This window comes from Mercenaria mercenaria, chromosome 2, assembly GCF_021730395.1.
Source record: "Mercenaria mercenaria strain notata chromosome 2, MADL_Memer_1, whole genome shotgun sequence".
Classification (NCBI taxonomy): domain Eukaryota; kingdom Metazoa; phylum Mollusca; class Bivalvia; order Venerida; family Veneridae; genus Mercenaria; species Mercenaria mercenaria.
The window spans coordinates 33,571,616-33,591,822 of NC_069362.1; the positions used below are offsets into that span (position 1 = coordinate 33,571,616).

At 34.3% G+C, this 20,207-nt stretch overlaps 1 protein-coding gene across 1 annotated transcript in view; it reads left to right on the plus strand.

Moving 5' to 3' along the window:
* Positions 1-3,686: 3,686 nt before the first annotated feature.
* The window catches only part of LOC123562101 (uncharacterized), a 34,316-nt gene continuing 17,795 nt past the window's right edge, over positions 3,687-20,207 (plus strand). The window contains exons 1-4 of the mRNA XM_053534616.1: positions 3,687-3,920; positions 5,717-5,803; positions 6,425-6,530; positions 10,043-10,222. Coding sequence (XP_053390591.1) covers positions 3,886-3,920; positions 5,717-5,803; positions 6,425-6,530; positions 10,043-10,222 — 408 coding nt within the window. The 5' untranslated portion in view covers positions 3,687-3,885. The remainder of the gene's footprint in view (positions 3,921-5,716; positions 5,804-6,424; positions 6,531-10,042; positions 10,223-20,207) is intronic.

A 20,207-nucleotide genomic window follows, 5' to 3' on the forward strand; every position in this document is an offset into this window, starting at 1 on the left:
CGCCTAATGGATCTTCACCAAATAATATTAAAGGTTAAAAAACTAGGTCATTAGGTTAACTCATGTCTCATCTGACTTTATAAGATATGTCGTATTTGAAAAGAAACATTAAGCCACTTTTTCAAGTAAACCTTGTTAACACTACAGAGGCCACATTTTTGACCCAATTAAAAGTTTGTCAGAATGGTTGTCTCAGAATTAAAGAAGTTAGAAAGTTAAGAGTTTGTTGTGTGAGTGATACAGTGATTTTATGGCCGTCTTGTTTAATTTTGTGTCTTTAAATTTCAAAATATACATTTTATATTTATTTGCATGTATTTGATTTTATTCTGTAGTATAACTTTCTAACTAGATCTATATATTTTTTATGTTTTATCTTTTATTTCGTCGTTGAAATACATACAATGTGATAATATATATGTTTTATTTCTTACGTTATATAAGATATAGTTGCAAAATAAAATAAAATTATAAAAATAAATAATTTGATGTACCCTTTGTTGTTATGAAATAAAGCAAACTTTGTTGGATACTGTACACTGGCTGAACCATTTCCATCTGCTGTTTGATCTGCCTTTTCCATAACCAAGTTTTACTAGATTTCTCTTTATGTATGGGTCGTAAATTCTATGTACAGATTTTATCCTTCACAGTGCATTAGTTGGTTTTTTTTCCAGAGCAGAAAACTTACACTTAACTTTCACTTTATAAGCATCTATCAGGCTTTATTTATCTTTGTACTATCTGCTAGGGAATTGAATCGTGATCCTTGTTAATGTATATTTGGTAACGGAAATTATCAGAGGCGATTTGTCTGTTTGTTAGCCCTTGCATTGTTATGGACTCTTTGCATGTATGTCCAGTCATTTATAGCTCGACTATTCAAAGAATAGGTAGAGCTATTGGACTCACCCATGTGTCCACGTCGGCATCGGCATCCGGATTCGGTCAAGTTTTTGTATGTAAGCTGGTATCTCAGTAACCACTAGTGGGAATGGATTGAAACTTCACAGCTTACTCACTGTGATAAACTGACTTACACTGCAAAGATTCAGTAACTCTATTTTGCGTTTTACAAAATTATGCCCCTTTTTCGACTTAGAAATTTTTGGTTAAGGTTTTATATGTAAGCTGGTATCTCAGTATCCACTAATTGGAATGGATTGAAACTTCACACACTTGCTCAATGTGATGATCTGACATGCAGTACACAGGTTCGATAACTCTACTTTGCATTTTTACAAAATTATGCTCTTTTTTTTTATCCCCGCCAAAGGTGGAGGGATATAATTTTGGCATTGTCCATCCGACTGTCCGGAGCCATATCTAGGAAATGGTTGGGAATATTTAAATAAAACTTCATGTTCTTGTTCACCACGATACGGAAATGCGGCCCATCAAGTTTCAGTCAAATTGCCCAAGTAACACCAGAGTTATGGCCCTTAGAAGTTTCTAGTGTTAACTATATAGGGTACTATAAATAGGCAATTTCTGCTTCGTAACTTGTGACATATTTCACCTAAAACTATGAAACTTAAATCGAATTTAGATCACCATAATGTTGTAGTGCACACACAATTTCCTCAGGATCTCTTGTAACTTCAGAGTTATTGCCTTTTAATTATTTAAAAATCCACATATTAATTTTTGTACATAAGAAACTAACAAATTGATAGATTTTCATTAAACGTCTTTCATTTTTTTCCATAAATATTTATTATTAACATGACTGCGAAGTTGTGTACCCACACCCGGTCACCCCCACTTCCCTGGTCACCCCCCTCTCCACATCCCCACCCCATATTTTTTTTTCAAACGTTTCATGAATATCTATCAGCATGCAAAGTTGTACCCTCCCCCCACCTCCCTCCTCCGCCCAGTTATCCCCATCACCCCGTTCATGCATTCCCCCCCCCACTCACCCCCCACCAAAAAAAAAAAAAGTAATGTTTTATTTTCCGTCAATATTTACTATCAAGATGTAAAGTTTTGTACCCCCACAAGGTTACACCTGGGGGCCAAAGGTCATGTTTGGTCTTGCCATGGCCAATACTTTGATCTGCATGGAGCAATTTCTTTTACCTCACATGAACTGAGGTTCCGGGTTGAGCTTTTAGTATAAGTGGATGGATGGTCAGGCATCCATTATCCGTCACCCATAAACATGTTCTCCTCTGAACTACTTGTCAGATTAACCCCCAACTTGGTCTGTAGCATCTGTGCAAGGTCCTCTTTTCAAATTTAGTTCTGGTAGCATCCTTTTTGAGGCAGATTGAACTAAAAATAGAAAAGAACTTTTAAGGACTTCTTCTTTTGAACAGCTTCATGGATTTTCATCAAACTTGGTCTATGACATCTTTATAAGGTCTGCTCTCAAGATTGTTCATAAAACTAAACAATTTTAAAGAATTTGTTTTTATTATGACTAAACAATTTTATAGAATTCCCTTTAAAGGTGGTTAATCAGATTTTGATCAAGTAAAGGAATCAATCGAAAGTTAAACAAATGACCATTTACTCTTAGTTGTGTTCACTGACTGCTTAATACATGTTAGATTTTCACTGGACATATTTCTAAAATTCGATTTTCCTGTCCTGGTTGCCCAACCAAGACAGAGTTATTTCAGCATATTTAACAATTCAATAAACATACTTTGCCTCAGAAGTCATATGAATATAAGAGCTATTGTATTATATTTGTTAAACATTTACATTGACAAAATATATATTTAGCCGAAATTCATTAGAAATGCAGGTTTGTAGGACTGTTATTACCTCCCATTACCTATATTGGTTGCGCAACCAGAGAAGATTGGTAAAAAATATATGAACTACAAAGCTATGCACTGTTTTAAAACTTGCCTTTGAGTCAGATTGTTGAAATATCCCAATATCTCTCAAATACAAATGTAAAATTAGAAATTATAATGAAATCAAAAGCAGTAGTCCATTTTTTTAATATTATTGATTGTATTAAAAGGGAGAAATTACAAAATTTCTTAAAAAGTAATAAAAACATACTTTCTAATAAGGATCTTACTCTATGAAATGGGTCCTTTTGTTCCTTAAAAATCTCTTACAGAATATACCAAAAATGAAAAATGTTTCTCAAATGTGATTGACCATCTTTAAATTTTCTTTACCAGTATTTGATAATTCTAAACAGTATTTAGGTTATGCAATGTGGTCAGTAAGCATTGCCATTATTCTTGGATTCTGTACCAGTACTGACCTGTTCTCTGCCAGTAACAACGTCCACACATGAATCAGAGGTGGGGACTATTGACTACAGATGTACCTAATCATCACAGGGAACATTTCTCTTGCCTGTGGATAAAACCTGAACCCCTGATCTTACGCTGTACTGTCTGGATTCGAAGTTCTGAAATTTCTATTAAAATATTTGAAAGAAACTATTTTTCTGACAGACTAATTATGAAAAGTGTTTGTGAAGATAGTAAGTTTAAATGCAATAAGAAAGTTTCTGTTACATACATTAAGTGTCGTATAAAAGTATTGGAACATTATCAATAAACTTAAGATTTGACAGCCGACATATTCCTTTAAAGCCTTTAAAATTTATTTTATTAAAACATTAAATAGATATTGATTAGTTATTAATATTTAAAAACCATACACACATGTAAATCTATAGCTGTTATACACATTTATTGTATTATAGCAAAAACTTGATAATCTGTTTTTGTAGACTATCAATAGCCTATTTTATTATACGAGCTGTGGAGTTTCCACTATATTTATAGCAACATATAAACACTTGTATTTAAACTTGCGATTTTAAAATACTGACTAGTATCAATATAGACAAGTGCATTAGGTTATGTGCCAAAAATAAAAGTCTTTGGATATTTTTTCTTTAAAAAGATGGGTTGTTCTAGTAGCTCTAGCTCGCATGGAAAGTAAGCTTCCAATTTTTAGCTTACCTGAACTTTGTTAATGGTGAGTTATTAGTAGAGGTGGATGGTCCGGCATCTGTTGTCCTGCCTCAACATTTTTACTTACTGGTAAACATCACTAGAACTTCTGGTCAGAATTAGAACAAACACTTCTATAATTTGTTCAAATGGTTCAGCTTCACCCCTTCTAGGGGCCGCTAAAGGTAAAAAAAGAAAATGTTAGCTGCTTGTTGGATCCTCATCAAACTTAGTCTTTAGCATTGTTATAAGGTCCTCTCCAACGTTTATTAAGATGGGGGCACTTGGTCTGTTTTAGGGCCACTAGAGCTAAAAATAGAAATAACTTTCAGCAACTTCTTCCCATGAACTGATCAATGGATTTTCATCAGACTTGGATTGTAGCATCATGTGTAACGAAGGGCCTTTCCCAGATTTATTCAAATGGGGGCACCTTGGTTAAAGTAGTTTGAATGCACTTTCTCTTTACCCCTGTTATTACTGAATGGATTTGATTCAAACTTAAAATGATTCTTCCACATCATATGCCACAGGGTCTGTAAGTCTTGGTTCTATGTTTCATGAATTTTACCCCTTTTTTACTTAGAATTTCAGGTTGATTTTAATGAAGATCCACAATATCTCTGTTATTACTGAATTTATTAGATTCAAACTTAAAATAGTTGATCCTTATTATCACACTACATCATATGACATTAGGTCCATAGTATTTCATCAACATTCATGAATTTGTTCAAATGGTTCAGCTTCGCCCCTTCTATGGCCGCTAAAGGTAAAAATAGAAAAATGTTTACACAACTTCTGATGAGCCGCTTGTTGGATCCTCATTAAACTTGGTCTTAAGCATTGTTAAAAGGTCCTCTCCAAAGTGAACGTTAATAATTCCTTTCCTCTGATGTGCCTTATTTCACTATCCAGCATTGAAACAGTGTAGTGTGCTAGCTGTCTCTGATTGCTCTTGTTATTGAATAAAATCATAGTTTTGAGTTTTGATATGGTCAAACAGCAAATGGTTTTTAACTCAATGAAATAGTCAAGTTGAGATATATTATTTCAATTCTAACATGTAACATCAAGGATTAATATTTATATTCTTCACTACAGCTGTTTGTCAGGTTGATATTTTGACTAAGACCTGTTTTATAATGGCAATATTACAAACAGTGATTTTTGTTGAGCCCGCTTGCGGTGAGCTCGATATCGTTGTCACTTTTGGCGGGTCGGTATATGTGCGGTATATGTGCATGCATCTGTTCATGCATCTGTCCGATTTTGTCTGAACCATAACTTTTGTCGAGCCCGCTTGCGGTGAGCATGAATGTTTACCTGAATGAGAAGGAGTGTCATGCGCAAACCCCATGCTCCTATTTCAAAGGACAAGGTCACAGTTGGAGGTCAAAGGTCAAATTGAAGTTTGTAAAGAGCATGTCTTCTTTATGCATGGTGGGATTTTGATGTAACTTGGCACGAATGTTCACCATTATGAGACGGAGTGTCTTGCGCAAGAACCAGGTCTAAGGTCAAGGTCACACATGTAAGCTGGCAGACTCGACATTCTGCCCACGGGCATACTTGTATTGCTTTAATAACCTCATGTTTTCAAATTTCTTTCTTTAATAGGAAAATAAATAGGATTGTTTCAGAATTTTGTGTGTATTGATGAGACTTTTCCTACAGATGGGATTTCAAACAAAATCCTTGGTACTGATAAAATTGTTTTCATTATACACTTTTTCCAATAATCTGTGTTTATAGTCACGCCTATTTCTCTTTTGTTGCAGAGATAAAAGAAAATCTAAAAACACTTCCAGTATATCACAATGGGTGAAGAAAGTCACCAAGTTTTCATCACAGTACGATAGCACTGGGTAAATACATGTTCATATATATTGTTTATTTTCAAAATATCTTTCTTTAATTAACCCATTTGTATAACAGTTTTAGATATTAGAATTCATTTAGTTTTTCACAAACTTGTATACTGTGTTTTACATTTATGGAAAATTCGATTTCTTGTGCATCAGTAACTCTTCTGTGTCGCCACCTTCTACCCATTTATAATTAAGAGTTATTATTCAAGTCCCAACCCCATAATAAATTATAGCCTGCAGTTATTACCTCAGCCCTTACCCCATGTCTCTGCCCCTACACCAATAAAATTAAAAGCAGTCAATAACTATACCATATCCTTATCTGACATAGGAAGGAAAGTGCATTTGACTCATTGTCAATTGAGTGATAGTAGTCATATAAAATTGTTACCAGTACAGCTTTAATATGCTCTCAGATAGGCTTTTCCCCTTTATTTGCTGACATTTTTGTGTGTTTTTGTGTTTTTTACCAAACATTGGGGGTTCAAAGCATCTGCTTACACCCACACCGTAACTCTTGAGTTGGGATTTGCGGGCCTGGCCCACCACCCTTTTCTGTTAGGTCTGTGAAGTTGTGCAAGTGTTCAATCAGATTCTCTGTACTGCTTGTATTTTCAGTTGGAGTGCTAATTGTTTAGCTGGTCCCCCAAACGTGTATCCAGATTATGGTGACAGGACAGGAGCATGGGCACCAGAACACATTGATGATAAACAGTTCTTAGAGGTATCTATAGTCTACTGATAAATTACCCTGTTTAATACACTGTATCTGTTGCAGAATACATCAGCAGTTATCTGAATACATTCACAAAAAGACATAGGGAATGTCATTGTGGGTTCTCTACCTAAATACTTTGCTTAACAGATATTACTTTTATTTATATTTATACCCCCACCAAACATGTTTGTGTCAGTTTTGTCGTGTCACATCCCATCGCATCCCGAAATCTATATCTCAGTTATTACTAAATGGATTTGATTCAGACTTAAGGACGTATGCTAGAATTTGGTGCGAAAATTTTCCCAATAACAGAATTTCTTCAAACTTTGGATATTGAAGGACAATCATATAAGAAACAAAAAAATTCAATAAAAATCATTGGTCACCGGTATCGAAAAAGAGTTATCTGCCCTTGAAAACAGCATTTCCCCCAAAAATGACGTTTTCAAGGGCAGATAACTCTTTTTCGAATCCGGTGACCTATGATTTTTATTGCATTTTTTTGTTTCTTAGATGATTTTCCTTCAATATCCAAAGTTTAAAGAAATTCTGTTATTGGGAAAATTTTCGCCCATCTCATATACAGGGAATTCTAGCGTACGCCTTTAAAATAGATGTTCCACCTTATCACCCACATCATGTGACACAAGGTGCATAACTCTGACACCAATTTTGCATGAATTAGGCCCTCTTTTACTTGGAATTTAAGGTTAATTTTGATGCATTTTCACTATATCTCAGTTACTACTAAATGGATTTGATTCAAACTTAAAATAGATGTTCCACCTTATCACCCACATCATGTGACACAAAGTGCATAACTCTTGCACAAATATTTCCTGAATTATGCCCCCTTTTTGCTTAGAATTATACTTACATAGTGTTTTGATACACTTTATCTGTGCCTCTCTTATTATTTGTTATTTTTAATAACCTGATGAAGGTATTCTAAACCGGTAGTTAAATTAAATAACAGTCTTAAACTTTCCTGGTGTTTGGGCATGTTGTTCTCCCCTCCCACCCTTATACTTTAGTTTTATTTGATATTTTTTTAACACAGACTCAAGCTATTGTGCAATATTCATCCACCATTGGAGTCATTAAACACTCCAGTGACAGTTCTTGACAGATTTAAATGTTTTTGGTACACAGGTGTAACATCATAAAATACAGGTCAAGTTCGATTTAAATTGCACCTTCTTGTGGCCATGTCTTTCTTATGGTTGCCATTCTTCTGTGACAAGACTGTATTTAGGGGGTATTTGTCACTCCTGTGACAGTTCTAGTATATTAATGTCAATCGTCTTGTCATGTTGTTGCACATCTTATTTCAAATTAATGAAACATGCAGTTTTTAGCTGAACTATAGTTGTTCCACCTTATCACCTACATCATATAACATTTAATTTAATTTTGATGCATTTTCACTGTATCTCAGTTATTACTAAATGCATTTCATTCAAAATTGAAGTAGTTGTTCCACATCATCACCCACATCATATGACACAAGGTGCATAACGCTTTCACCAATATTTTATGAATTATGCCCCTTTTTGCTTAGAATTATACTTATTTAGTGTTTTGATACACTTTATCTTTATCTCTCTTATTACTTAATATTTTTGACACAGACTCAAGCTATTGTCCAATATCTTCATCCACCATTGGAGTCATTAAACACTCCAGTGACAGCTCCAGCTTCCTCAGAAGTGCCCAGTTTCACTATCCAGCATCGAAATAGTTGAGCACGCTGTCTTCTGTGACTGCTCATGTTTTATTAAGGTAGTTCTGCACGTTTGGATCAAAATTTTGTCTACAATGTAGAATTTGATTAAACTCCAATTTTTCAAAACTTCAAAATATACCTAGAAAATTCAGCAAATAAAAAAGATAGGATCGTGTGCTTGATTTTTTGCTAGGCTGGTTTGAAAAATTTGGACCTCACGCAATATTTCATAATGGGAGTCTATGGGAAAATCATAACTTTCATAACATTTTCGCGAATAGAATTTTTTCTACAATGTAGATTTTGATAAAACTTCTCACAATTGTTAATAAACACATGGCCTATAATTTGGTGAAATAAAATGTATAGGTCCGTGTGCTTACTTTTGAGATATTTTACCATGATTAAAGGGAACCGGGCATTTCACGTTAATTTTAAGAAATTATTTTGATTTTTTTAACGTGTCATATGTTTTAATATCATATTTTGACTTTAGAAATATAGCAACAGTGCCATTATAACAAATTTACTCACATGTTTCGATTAATTCATAAATTGATTTTCATTTCCGTACGCCGAATCCAGGCTTTATTCTACGTTTTCCGGATAAATGACGTTACGCCATCACTTCCGGTTTTTCAAACGTGCAGAACTACCTTAAATGCACAGTTTCAAGAAAAAAATATTTTGAAGGTTTTACTCAATACTATTATTCCATTTTCATAAATTTTCCTGGATGATACCAGTAAATTACTTTGTGGTATTTTTGTTTAAAATAGTTGACCATTTATCTACAAGATGTGTTAGTAACACAATCCCCAAAGTGGTTGGTATTTCATAAAACAAGCTAGAAGACTTTGTAGATCAAAACTCTAATACTTGTTTCATTTTTTTTACCCAAAATAAGACATTATTTTGTGTAATGCCACCACAACTAGATGTCAGACCTTTTTACATGAAATTTAGACTGTAATGAGAGAGAAAGTTTACAACAGTGCCAACCAAAAATTTATAAAATAACATCAATATTAAATGGTTGTAATTTGATAATTAAAGAATCAGTTAGGTCACACAATCACTCAAAATAATTTTGGGGATCCGGACATTTGCCCCCAGGACATTTGCCCCCCAATGAAAAAGTGGACTGCTGGACATTTGCCCCCCAGTTGAAATGGTAGATAGGACATTTGCCCCCCAGTGCTTATTTCTGAAACGGACATTTGCCCCCCAATAGTTTTGTCCCCCAGTGATTTTTTGGGAACTTGATACAAGACATTCGTCATATTTTAGGGGACAATGGCTTTGTTTTATACAATTTTGTCGTAGATAATTGCCAAATTAACAAGTTTGAGTGTTAAAAACATTGCACTAATTAAGAAATTATATCACTGTTATGAACACTTTTATTACTCAATAATAGGCTATTATTTACCTTAACACCTGAAAGTAATTTACATATTTATCAAATTATTATTAATAAAACACCTTTTTTTACTGAAAATTGCCTTTTAGAGTAATTTTGATAATAAAACAACCAAAAATACAGTTATATATACTGGCATATAGGACAAAAATATTGGGGGGCAAATGTCCATTCCAAAAATAAGCAATGGGGGGCAAATGTCCTATCTGCCATTTCAACTGGGGGGCAAATGTCCAGGAGTTCATTTTTTCATTGGGGGGCAAATGTCCTGGGGGGCAAATGTCCTACAATCATAATTTTGATCTGTAGAATTGTTAGCTTTCAATGGCCGTTATATGATTAGAATATTTTTTGTTCTATTTGTAGTTTAAGTATGACGAAGCTGTTTATATCAAAGGTATAGACATCTATGAGACATACCATGGAGGTGGGGTGACCTCCATTCAAGGTCGTGATGACAAAGGGAATTGGAAAACTCTGTGGAAAGCTGATAAAGCAACTGTCATCCAGTCTTCCAGAATCTTCTCACCAAAACTTGATCTCCAGGTAAGTTTTAAAATGATATGAATTCTCCGAACAGGAGTTCCTTTGGCAACTATCTGCCAAGAACATCTTTAAAAAAAAAACATGGCCACCAGAACCAAAAATCTTCAAATGCCACTGCCTCCTCAACCACTGGTCTGATTTTGATATGATTTCACAAAATGTTTTTTGGGTTCACCATGAACTCTGAAAAAAACATTTAGTCACATTTACATATTCTGTAAAAGATTGTTTCCCAAAAGCTTAAATTTGATATTTTTGTATCATCTACCAGAGCTGTGATGTGTTAAGGGATGGTTATAAATAAATATATCAAAAAAAAGTTTTTTGTAAGATTAGTTTCATTGTAGCGAATCATTCAGTATGAAAATATGCTAAATACCGGTTCCATCAGGGATATGGAACCTCCTCCCCCTTTCTCAATTTGACCAAGGCGGAAAAAATCCCCAATCATTTTTTTTTCAATTATATCCAAATTTTCACTTCATTTTGTTTACAATCAATAAATATTATCTTAAAAATGGTATTTATTCATTTCTGTTCATCTTTTAAATAAAATTCTGTTATCAACTCTCAGTGTTTGGTCTTGTCTTCCGCTTTCATTCTTTTTGTATGGTTGTGTTATAACAATAATACCATTGAAGACACACATTTGATATATGTGTTTTTAATTCAGTTTGATATTTTAAAATGTGATCTGTTAATAAGACCTCTAGATGGATAAAACTGTTGAGTTTTAACTCTTAGTTGAAAAAAGAATCTGATTATAATTACTGTATCTTTCTCACATTGTATTCAAATTTATCATTGTACTCTACAAAATTTCAAATTCAAATACTCATATTTTCTCAGTTTGTATAAATAAAACAAAAATATTAGACAAATAATTTATAAGTAACACATTTATAACACCTGACTTAAGAAGTATCAGATTAGGTTCAAGATTAATTACAAAATGTCCTTGGGATGACTTAACTGAGCACTGATTTCAATTGATATTTTAACTTAATGACTTGAGAAGTGTCAAATCAAGATCAGGGTCAAGATTTGAGAACTGATTGCAGTTAATTTACTGGCTTTTGTTTGACATTTCCTATGGATTGGCTATATAGCAGCAGTATATTTTTGGCAAATCATTGCTCAGAAGTCTTCCAAAGACCAAGGAACTAAAAAGTAAGTCTTTTTTTGTAAATTAAATTATAATTCTTATGAAACCTTTTTTCTTCAGTACTGTTTCTTAAAATGGGACATGGAAAACTTAACTACCGGTATGTGAACAAATACTAGTTTACTTAGTAAAACTTTTTTAAATAAATGAATTATAAATAATCCTTCTAAAAATTTACAACAACTAAATAATAGTGCACAATAGTACTAAATTTCTTTACAAAAAAATTCTTTTACAACAATTTCATCTTTATTGTGATAGGGCGAATGTAGGACAAAAACCCACCCGGACAAATACCCACCCAGTGTTTTTAACATAGGCGGACAAAAACCCACCCTAATTATTTTCCAGGTGGACAAAAACCCACCCTATACAATTTGTAGGCGGACGAAAACCCACCTGTGACAAAATATTTCAAGGTAGACGAAAACCCTTACAGAAGCAAGCCTCTGTGGCGTACATGCTGCGTATTTGCTGTGTATATGCCGCGAACACAGTAATACGCCAGAGGAGTACATTTTACATACACCGCATGCCGCGTACATGCCGCATACTATTTCGACGAGTACACAGCATGTACGCAGGAGGTCACTAGTACACTTCAAGTACGCAGCACAGACTCTGAAAATTTAAGGAGTACACTGCATGTACGCAGGAGGGACTTGTACAAGAAAATAGTACACTGCATGTACACCGCAGATACTTCGAAATTTATAACACTTATATTTAGTTGCATTAAAGTTGTTTCCCCTTGATGCAGTTACGCCATTTTCTTCAGATGTTTACCAAATTACATGCTACAAAAATTGATTTATTTCATTGACAAGTGGATGAAGAAAAGCATACTAATTTATTTGATAACATCAATCTACATTATTTTGGTAAGGGTAAATACTTATTGATGCATGTCACTTATCTTTTTTCTGTTTTTTTCTGTCCAAATGATCAGCATTTGCATAAGAAAGTTGGTGGGATAAGGAATTTACATTATCACAGCAGTTTTGCCACAAGAGTACACAGCATGTATGCAGCAGGAGTACACAGCATGTACGCCGCAGGACTCGGGCCAGGAGTACACAGAATGTACGCCGCAGGAGTACACAGCATGTACGCCGCAGGACTCGGGCCAGGAGTACACAGAATGTACGCCGCAGGAGTACACAGCATGTACACCGCAGGAGTACACAGCATGTACGCCGCAGGGGTAGTACACCGCAGGCTCATTTGCATGTGAAAAGTGTATGTGCCGCGTACATGCTGCGTACTATTTCCCGCATACTAAATTCCTCCAGCGTACATCCTGTGTACTATGTAGTCCACAGCATGTACGCAGCAAGTAGTACGCGGCAGAGCTCATTTGCATGTCAAAAGTGTACTACAAACGTACTATCGGTGTATGTGCGGTGTATATCCTGTGTACTATTTAAAGCCCTTATTCAGTACACATCATGTACGCATCATATACGCTGTATGTACACAGCAAGAGTACGCAGCAGGCCTTTTTCTTCTGTAAGGGAACCCACCTGTGACGATAAAGTGATTGTTTTTGTTGGGATATTAATCACATTACTTTCTTTTAAATAAATTAATCAAATATACAGCAAATTCCTCAAATTATTTGAAATATCATCTTATGGAGTTCAAACTGATGTTAATTGGAGGTGTCACCCTTCCATAATTGGTGCATCCCAGGTAATTTGCTATGTACTTTGTAAATGTGCTACTTCAAAAATTAATGTGCTACTTGTGTTTCATAAATATTATTTATTCTCTATGTGGTTGGTATACATGCATTATTCAGTTACATTTACTTTTTTATCAGGTTCAACTCTTATATTCCGTTCCGATAAGGGATAACATTAATTCCTTAATTTCAGTTTGAATCTAATTATTATATCATTTTAAATCTATTTCTGATCATGTTCAACTATTTCATTTTGATAACAGTTAACATTGATAAAATTATTTCAACAAAATAGTTAATCACTCAAATTAATTGCTCAATATGTTTGGGTTTTTTTTTAGTAGATATTGAGTGAATATCTAGCTGTTTGTCTTGTAATTACATTCATTTATTATTTGTTAATAGTATAATGTTGTTAGCAGTTTGCATTCCATACCATTGAAAATATTTAAAAAATGTCTTTAATTGGATAATTTCATCCAATTTTATCATCATGGGCCTTCATTCTTTGTCATGATATGCAATTAGAAAAATAAAAACTGTTGAATAAAATTTTTCATTCATTGGCTTTTATTTCGAATGAATGTTATCTGTTTCTAGTACTGAAAACTGTTTCAAATGTGAACAAAATGTAAATAATATTAGAGGTCTATATATTATTATATAATATTACTTTTACAATATATATAGTATTCTTAATCATTTTGTTCAATTTTAAAACAGTTTATAGATCTTAAAGAGTATAAACTATAGCAAAGGAAAATGTCCACAAAAATGATCAAGAAAACAATTCTAAACTCTATCCTTCTGGTAATCGTATAGGAATACTTATACAGCAAAAATAGCTGGCATGATACTCATTACTTTATTCCACAAATTGACAGTATAACCCTTATATATACATAGTAATATGTACCAGGTGGGTTTTTGTCCGCCTACAAAATATATAAGGTGGGTTTTTGTCCGCCTGGAAAATATTTAGGGTGGGTTTTTGTCCGCCTATGTAAAAATCACTGGGTGGGTTTTTGTACGGTGGGTTTTTGTCCGTCTTACGATAGGGCAGTGTATTGACCGTTGGCCAGTGCACTTGCCTAAGAGGTCACTCTGATTTCTAAATTTTATCTTGGTCTATAGAAATTATATTTTAATTAATAGGATGTCAAAAAATGCTTTTAAGATCGTTTTATGTCATTTCTTTATTGTGCAGATTGACTTAATTTGTAAATTGAGAATGTTTGAGGCTTAATCCTTAGCTTGATTATTCGAAGAATAAGGAAAGCTATCTTATCACCACAACGTTTGTGTCGGCATTAGTGTCACACCTTGGTTAAGTTTTTCATACCAGTCCAAATTTTGACAAAACCTCTTTATATATAGCTTCGAAACTTCCAGCACTTGTGTACCATCACCATGTTTTAGGCAAGAGTATAAATTCCTGCTAGAATTTAGTCTTAATTGTAGCCTGACTTACAAATCTTGGTATTTTTTTTTTGCACCAGTTCATATTTTGTGTTTATAAACTGTTTGGGCCAAAAAGGACCAAAATTCATTCAAATATCTTTGACATAGTTACATGCCCTTGACTACAGATGGAGATGTTCAAATTTCAAAGCCACATGTCAAACAGTTTTGACAAAACATGGACTTCTACAAAAAGTTATGTACTTCTGCATACAGATAGTGATCTTTATAATAAATAAGTGAAACAGTTAATACAAAATATGAACTGGAACAAAAACTAAGATTTATACCGGTAGTTATTTATATTTTAACCATTGTGATTATCTTTTTAACCACTTCTTTTGGACTGCTCAATATTGCCCTTGTTGAAGTTAGAGACTTTCACTTTGTAAGTTATGTTTTTGAGATTAAAATCTTTTATTGCATCTCGGAACATAGTCATTAGCACTCTAAGGATTGTTGGACTGAGTAAGCTGAGTGGACACTTGTTTCCTGTTTCTGCTATTTCTGAATAGGTTCTGTTGTTACAGTATTTATCTTTAAATGCTTGATGCTGTTTCAAGTTAAAGTTTTTATGCACTTTCTGTATATCTCAGTTATTACTAAATGGATTTGTTTCAAACTGAAAGTAGTTGTTCCACATCATATTACACAAGGTCCATAACTCTGGTACCAATATTTCATGAATTATTCCCCCTTTCTGTTTAGAATTTAAGGTTAAAGTTTTAAAGCACTGTCACTCTATCTCATTTATTACAAAATGGATTTGATTCAAACTTTTAAATAGTTGTTCCACCTTATCACTCGCATCATATGACACAAGGTGCATAACCCTTGCACCAATATTTCATGAATTATGCCCCCTTTTACTTAGAATTTAAGGTTAATTTTGATGCATTTTCACTATATCTCAGTAATTACTAAATGGATTTAATTCAGAATTGAAGTAGTTGTTTCACATCATCACCCACGTCATATAACACAAGGTGCATAACACTTGCACCAATATTTTATGAATTATGCCCCCTTTTGTCAGCGTTTTGGGCAGAGTTTGTTAGTTTACCTCCAGCAAAATATAATGAACTCGCATACTGCCTTCCGTTACTTGTTTTATGGGCAGAACCTATTCAGGTAGCTTGAGTTGACTTGTCTGATATGGAATCATTCATATTGAATATTTTGTCTGATTCAACATTGCGTACAAAGGCTACAGTCCAATTTTTATCTAGAACTATGTCTTTACTTGTGGGGTTTATGACATTAATAAAAGCTGATTTCTTTTTGACAGTAACGAATAAAGCATTGGTTGGTTCTTATAAAACAGTTTAGGCAAATGTTTGTCTCTAATTTTTGTTATACATGAGTTTTGGTTACCACAGATTGCTATATTAAAAGTTGACATACAATTTCTCCTATCACTGACTTCATTGTGATAGGAGGTTGTTAGTTTCCCTGATTGTTATATGTTCGTTGATGATTAGTGTATTGATGATTAGCGTAACGGTTTGGATTACTTTTACATTCCCTGGCAAGGTGCCCTAACTTACCACAGTTCCAGCAAGTAATCTTAGATTTCCAATCGGAGTTAGATGAGTTTTGATATCTATGAGAAATATAGCCTTGTTCGATTTTGTTTTAAGTTTTACATGGAATAATATAACATAAAAAAAATATACTATGAAACGACACAGATTAGTCGACATGGTTGAGGTCGAATCCAGACATCTCACTGCATGGCAGCTGGTACGGCCAGATTGGTAAGAGGTGGGACCCCGGCTTCTCAACCTTTTGGAGCGCTGCCCGAAATACTGCTTCATAATTAGCGCAGTCCTCCATCGTAGCCTGTAGTGTTGTATCATTTAATTCAGTACGTATGCAATGTTGGCATACGTACTGGTGTCTTTTTCTGGAGAGGTCCAGGACTCGACGCTCAGCCTTTTTTATGAAAAGATGTCTGGCTAGTTGGTCTTCAGCCAGAGTCTTTACAACGGCCGTGTAGACACTGTCAAGCCGTTGGATGACATCCGTCGCCCTAAAGTTGTGCGCACACTGGTCGTCGGTTCCCCAGCATTCGTCACAACCAGCCCTCGCCTGGTCCCGAACCAAGTGCCAAACTTTGCACACCAGGTACTCCAGTGTGAATGAAATAAAAATCCTAGCTATGGAGAATTTCCTCATACATTCCATGATTAATTTGATTTGTAATTTACACAAAGGTGAAATTTGTAAGGCAAGTGTTAGTCTCTAATTTTTATTATACATGAGTTTGGGTTTCCACAGATTGCTATATTAAAAGTTGACATACGATTTCTCCTATCACTGACTTCATTGTGATAGGAGGTTGTTAGTTTCCCTGATTGTTATATGTTCGTTGATGATAATTAGTGTATTGATGATTAGCGTAACGGTTTGGATTACTTTTACATTCCCTGGCAAGGTGCCCTAACTTACCACAGTTCCAGCAAGTAATCTTAGATTTCCAATCGGAGTTAGATGAGTTTTGATATCTATGAGAAATATAGCCGTGTTCGATTTTGTTTTAAAAGTTTTACATGGAATAATATATCGTAAAAAAAAAAATACTATGAAACGACACAGATTAGTCAACATGGTTGAGGTCGAATCCAGACATCTCACTGCATGGCAGCTGGTACGGCCAGATTGGTAAGAGGTGGGACCCCGGCTTCTCAACCTTTTGGAGCACTGGAAATACCGCTTCATAATTAGCGCAGTCCTCCATCGTAGCCTGTAGTGTTGTATCATTTAATTCGGTACGTATGCAATGTTGGCATACGTACTGGTGTCTTTTTTATGAAAAGATGTCTGGCTAGTTGGTCTTCAGCCAGAGTCTTTACCATGGCCGTGTAGACACTGTCAAGCCTTTGGATGACATTGGTCGCCCTAAAGTTGTGGGCACACTGGTCGTCGGTTCCCCAGCATTCGTCACAACCAGCCCTCGCCTGGTCCCGAACCAAGTGCCAAACTTTGCACACCAGGTACTCCAGTGTGAATGAAATAAAAATCCTAGCTATGGAGAATTTCCTCATACATTCCATGATTAAATTGATTTGTAATTTACACAAAGGTGACATTTGTAAGGCAAATGTTAGTCTCTAATTTTTATTATACATGAGTTTGGTTTACCACAGATTGCTATATTAAAAGTTGACATACGATTTCTCCTATCACTGACTTCATTGTGATAGGAGGTTGTTAGTTTCCCTGATTGTTATATGTTCGTTGATGATTAGCGTATTGCAATTAGTTTCTCAGCTTTACTTGACACTTCCTTGATTTTAGACTTTAGACAGTAGATCTACTAAGTGCAATTATTTACTCAGTTTTTTGTGACTAATTTTCCTCATCTCATAGAATGACACTTCCTTAGATTGGGTATAAAGCACGTAGAATGCAGATTCAAATCATTCTACCCGGCTTCTCTTACTAGTATCCCAGTAAGCAAGGATTAAAAGGACATATAGTATGCAAGGAATAAAAAGTAAATGACTTACTTTGTCACATTTTTCATAATTGGCAGGTTTACGTGTAGTGTTTCTGTGGTAAATTGTCGACAACAACCCAATATACTATTTCTACTGATTTTATTACTAAACAACATAAAATAACGATGATAACAACAATGTTTTTCCTACAATGCTTAAAGATTTTTTTTTCTGTTCTAGTATTATTATTTTTAAGTTGTAAACGAAAAAAAATCAAATGACATGAAAGAATATAGAAAAAAACATGAGAGCTTGAATAATGTCGGGAAAGGAAATGAAAAAACAAAAACAAAAATCTCACATTACAAGGTACTACAAGTTTCTCCAACTTTTGAACATGCACAAAAGTTTGAGCGAACCATAGCCATTTGAGCGTGACTTTAGTCCAACTTGGCTGAAACGTATTCATCCGTAGTTAAACATTCTAAAACATAGTTATCTGTGCTGTTACGTACCTCGCCGTAGCTGAACATAGTTGTCCGAGGTTGCTCGTACTTTAGCGTATATAGTTCAACGTAGTTCACCGCCTTGACTTAAAGTGAGTCAGCCTATTCAACTTTGAAAGAAAATTTTAACTCTACATTGTCATTCAAATACAGGATTTATGTGAATTTGTTGTAACTTTAACACTGGAGATTTATTATTAATTGGAACTCTGTTTTTTGTTGATTGTTATCATCTGAATAGAAAATTCAAATTAAACATCAAAACATTTACATTGTGTTTTACCTGCCATGTGGACAATTATTTGAGGTTCCTTTTATAACACTAGGTAGAATCTCATAGGAGCTCAAACCAGACTAATTTCCCAGACTACAAAAATCAGCCGGTACCACCCTGTGAGCTTGTCAGTCATGCCCCCAATCATTATTGCAGGAAATTACTCTAATAATATGAGCAACAACAAATTAGAAAAATTTACTTTAGAAACAGTTCCTGCTTGTCAATATAACACCAAATGTCCTGATTTAGTCCTGAATTCTGTGGAATCCATAACCATTGTGTAACTTCCAGCCACTGTTCACACATGCTTGTAAATAAATGGTTCTTTTTTCCACATATTAAACATATATTATGCTGTGGCAAAAAAAACCCCAAAAAACGAGTATTAAATTTATGGAACACAAGAGTTCCACTTTTCCTGCAACTGAAATTTTTGACAGGTTTTGTAGGGTTTTCACTGATTTTTTCATAAATTTCATCAAGCACTTCCTTGAATTCTTGCTCTGCCAGATCGTGATAATCTGTAACCTGGTGTAAGGAAGTTATTTCCTGGTTTAATTTGATGATGTGCTGTTGGTGTGAATCTTCTGAAGTTTTTAGTTTACATTCTAGCTCCAAACTCTTTACATTGCTGAAGTTCTTCGTTTTTCTTTTTAATCAGATAATCAGCTTCATTTTTAGAATTTTCAGTGGCTAAACAACGTCTCTGTTCCTTAAGCACTTAATTTTGTATGTCATTTACTGAAGTTTGAAGTTTTAAGCGTTTCCTGTTTCCAGGCTGGATGATTTCTCTTCATGCTTCTGTTGAATGTTCTTCATAATTTTGATAAAGGCTATATTAGCACTTATATGATTCGGAAATAATTCAATGAGTTCACCTGTTTCAAGTCCAAAAAATGGAAGATTTTGTGTATTCTTCATTCTGATGAAATTTGTCATTCTCTCTGTGTCTCTTTTCTTCTTACGTTCATACAGAAGAGAATTTAAAAATTAGCAATTGTTTAAGCATTGTCTTTGCATAATGTCCTATATTCCACATCTATAGCATCTGGAATTCCAGGCAGAGCATTTGTATACACAGTTGGCTAACTGGGAAAAGAGACCTGGTTAACAAATCCGTAGGCATTTTCTAGCACAATATGGCATCACACCTCAAAACGTTCGTTATTCTTGCTTCCATTCAACCAGTAACTTCTGTTAATGTAGAAGGTTCTAAAGCACTAAGATCTAAATTTGCCTTTTTAAAAATGTTTTTTTAAATAATAGAAACTCCAGCTCCTGTATCTATTAACACTTGAGTTTAAGCACTTAATACCCTAACTTGTACAGTGTTCTTATGTAAAGGTGTCGTTAAACAAATACGAGTTTAATCTCAGTTTCAACACTAGAGTTTGAGGACTGTTTAGAATTTAAATGTATGTCAGTGTTCATTGCATTTTGTTCACAAGT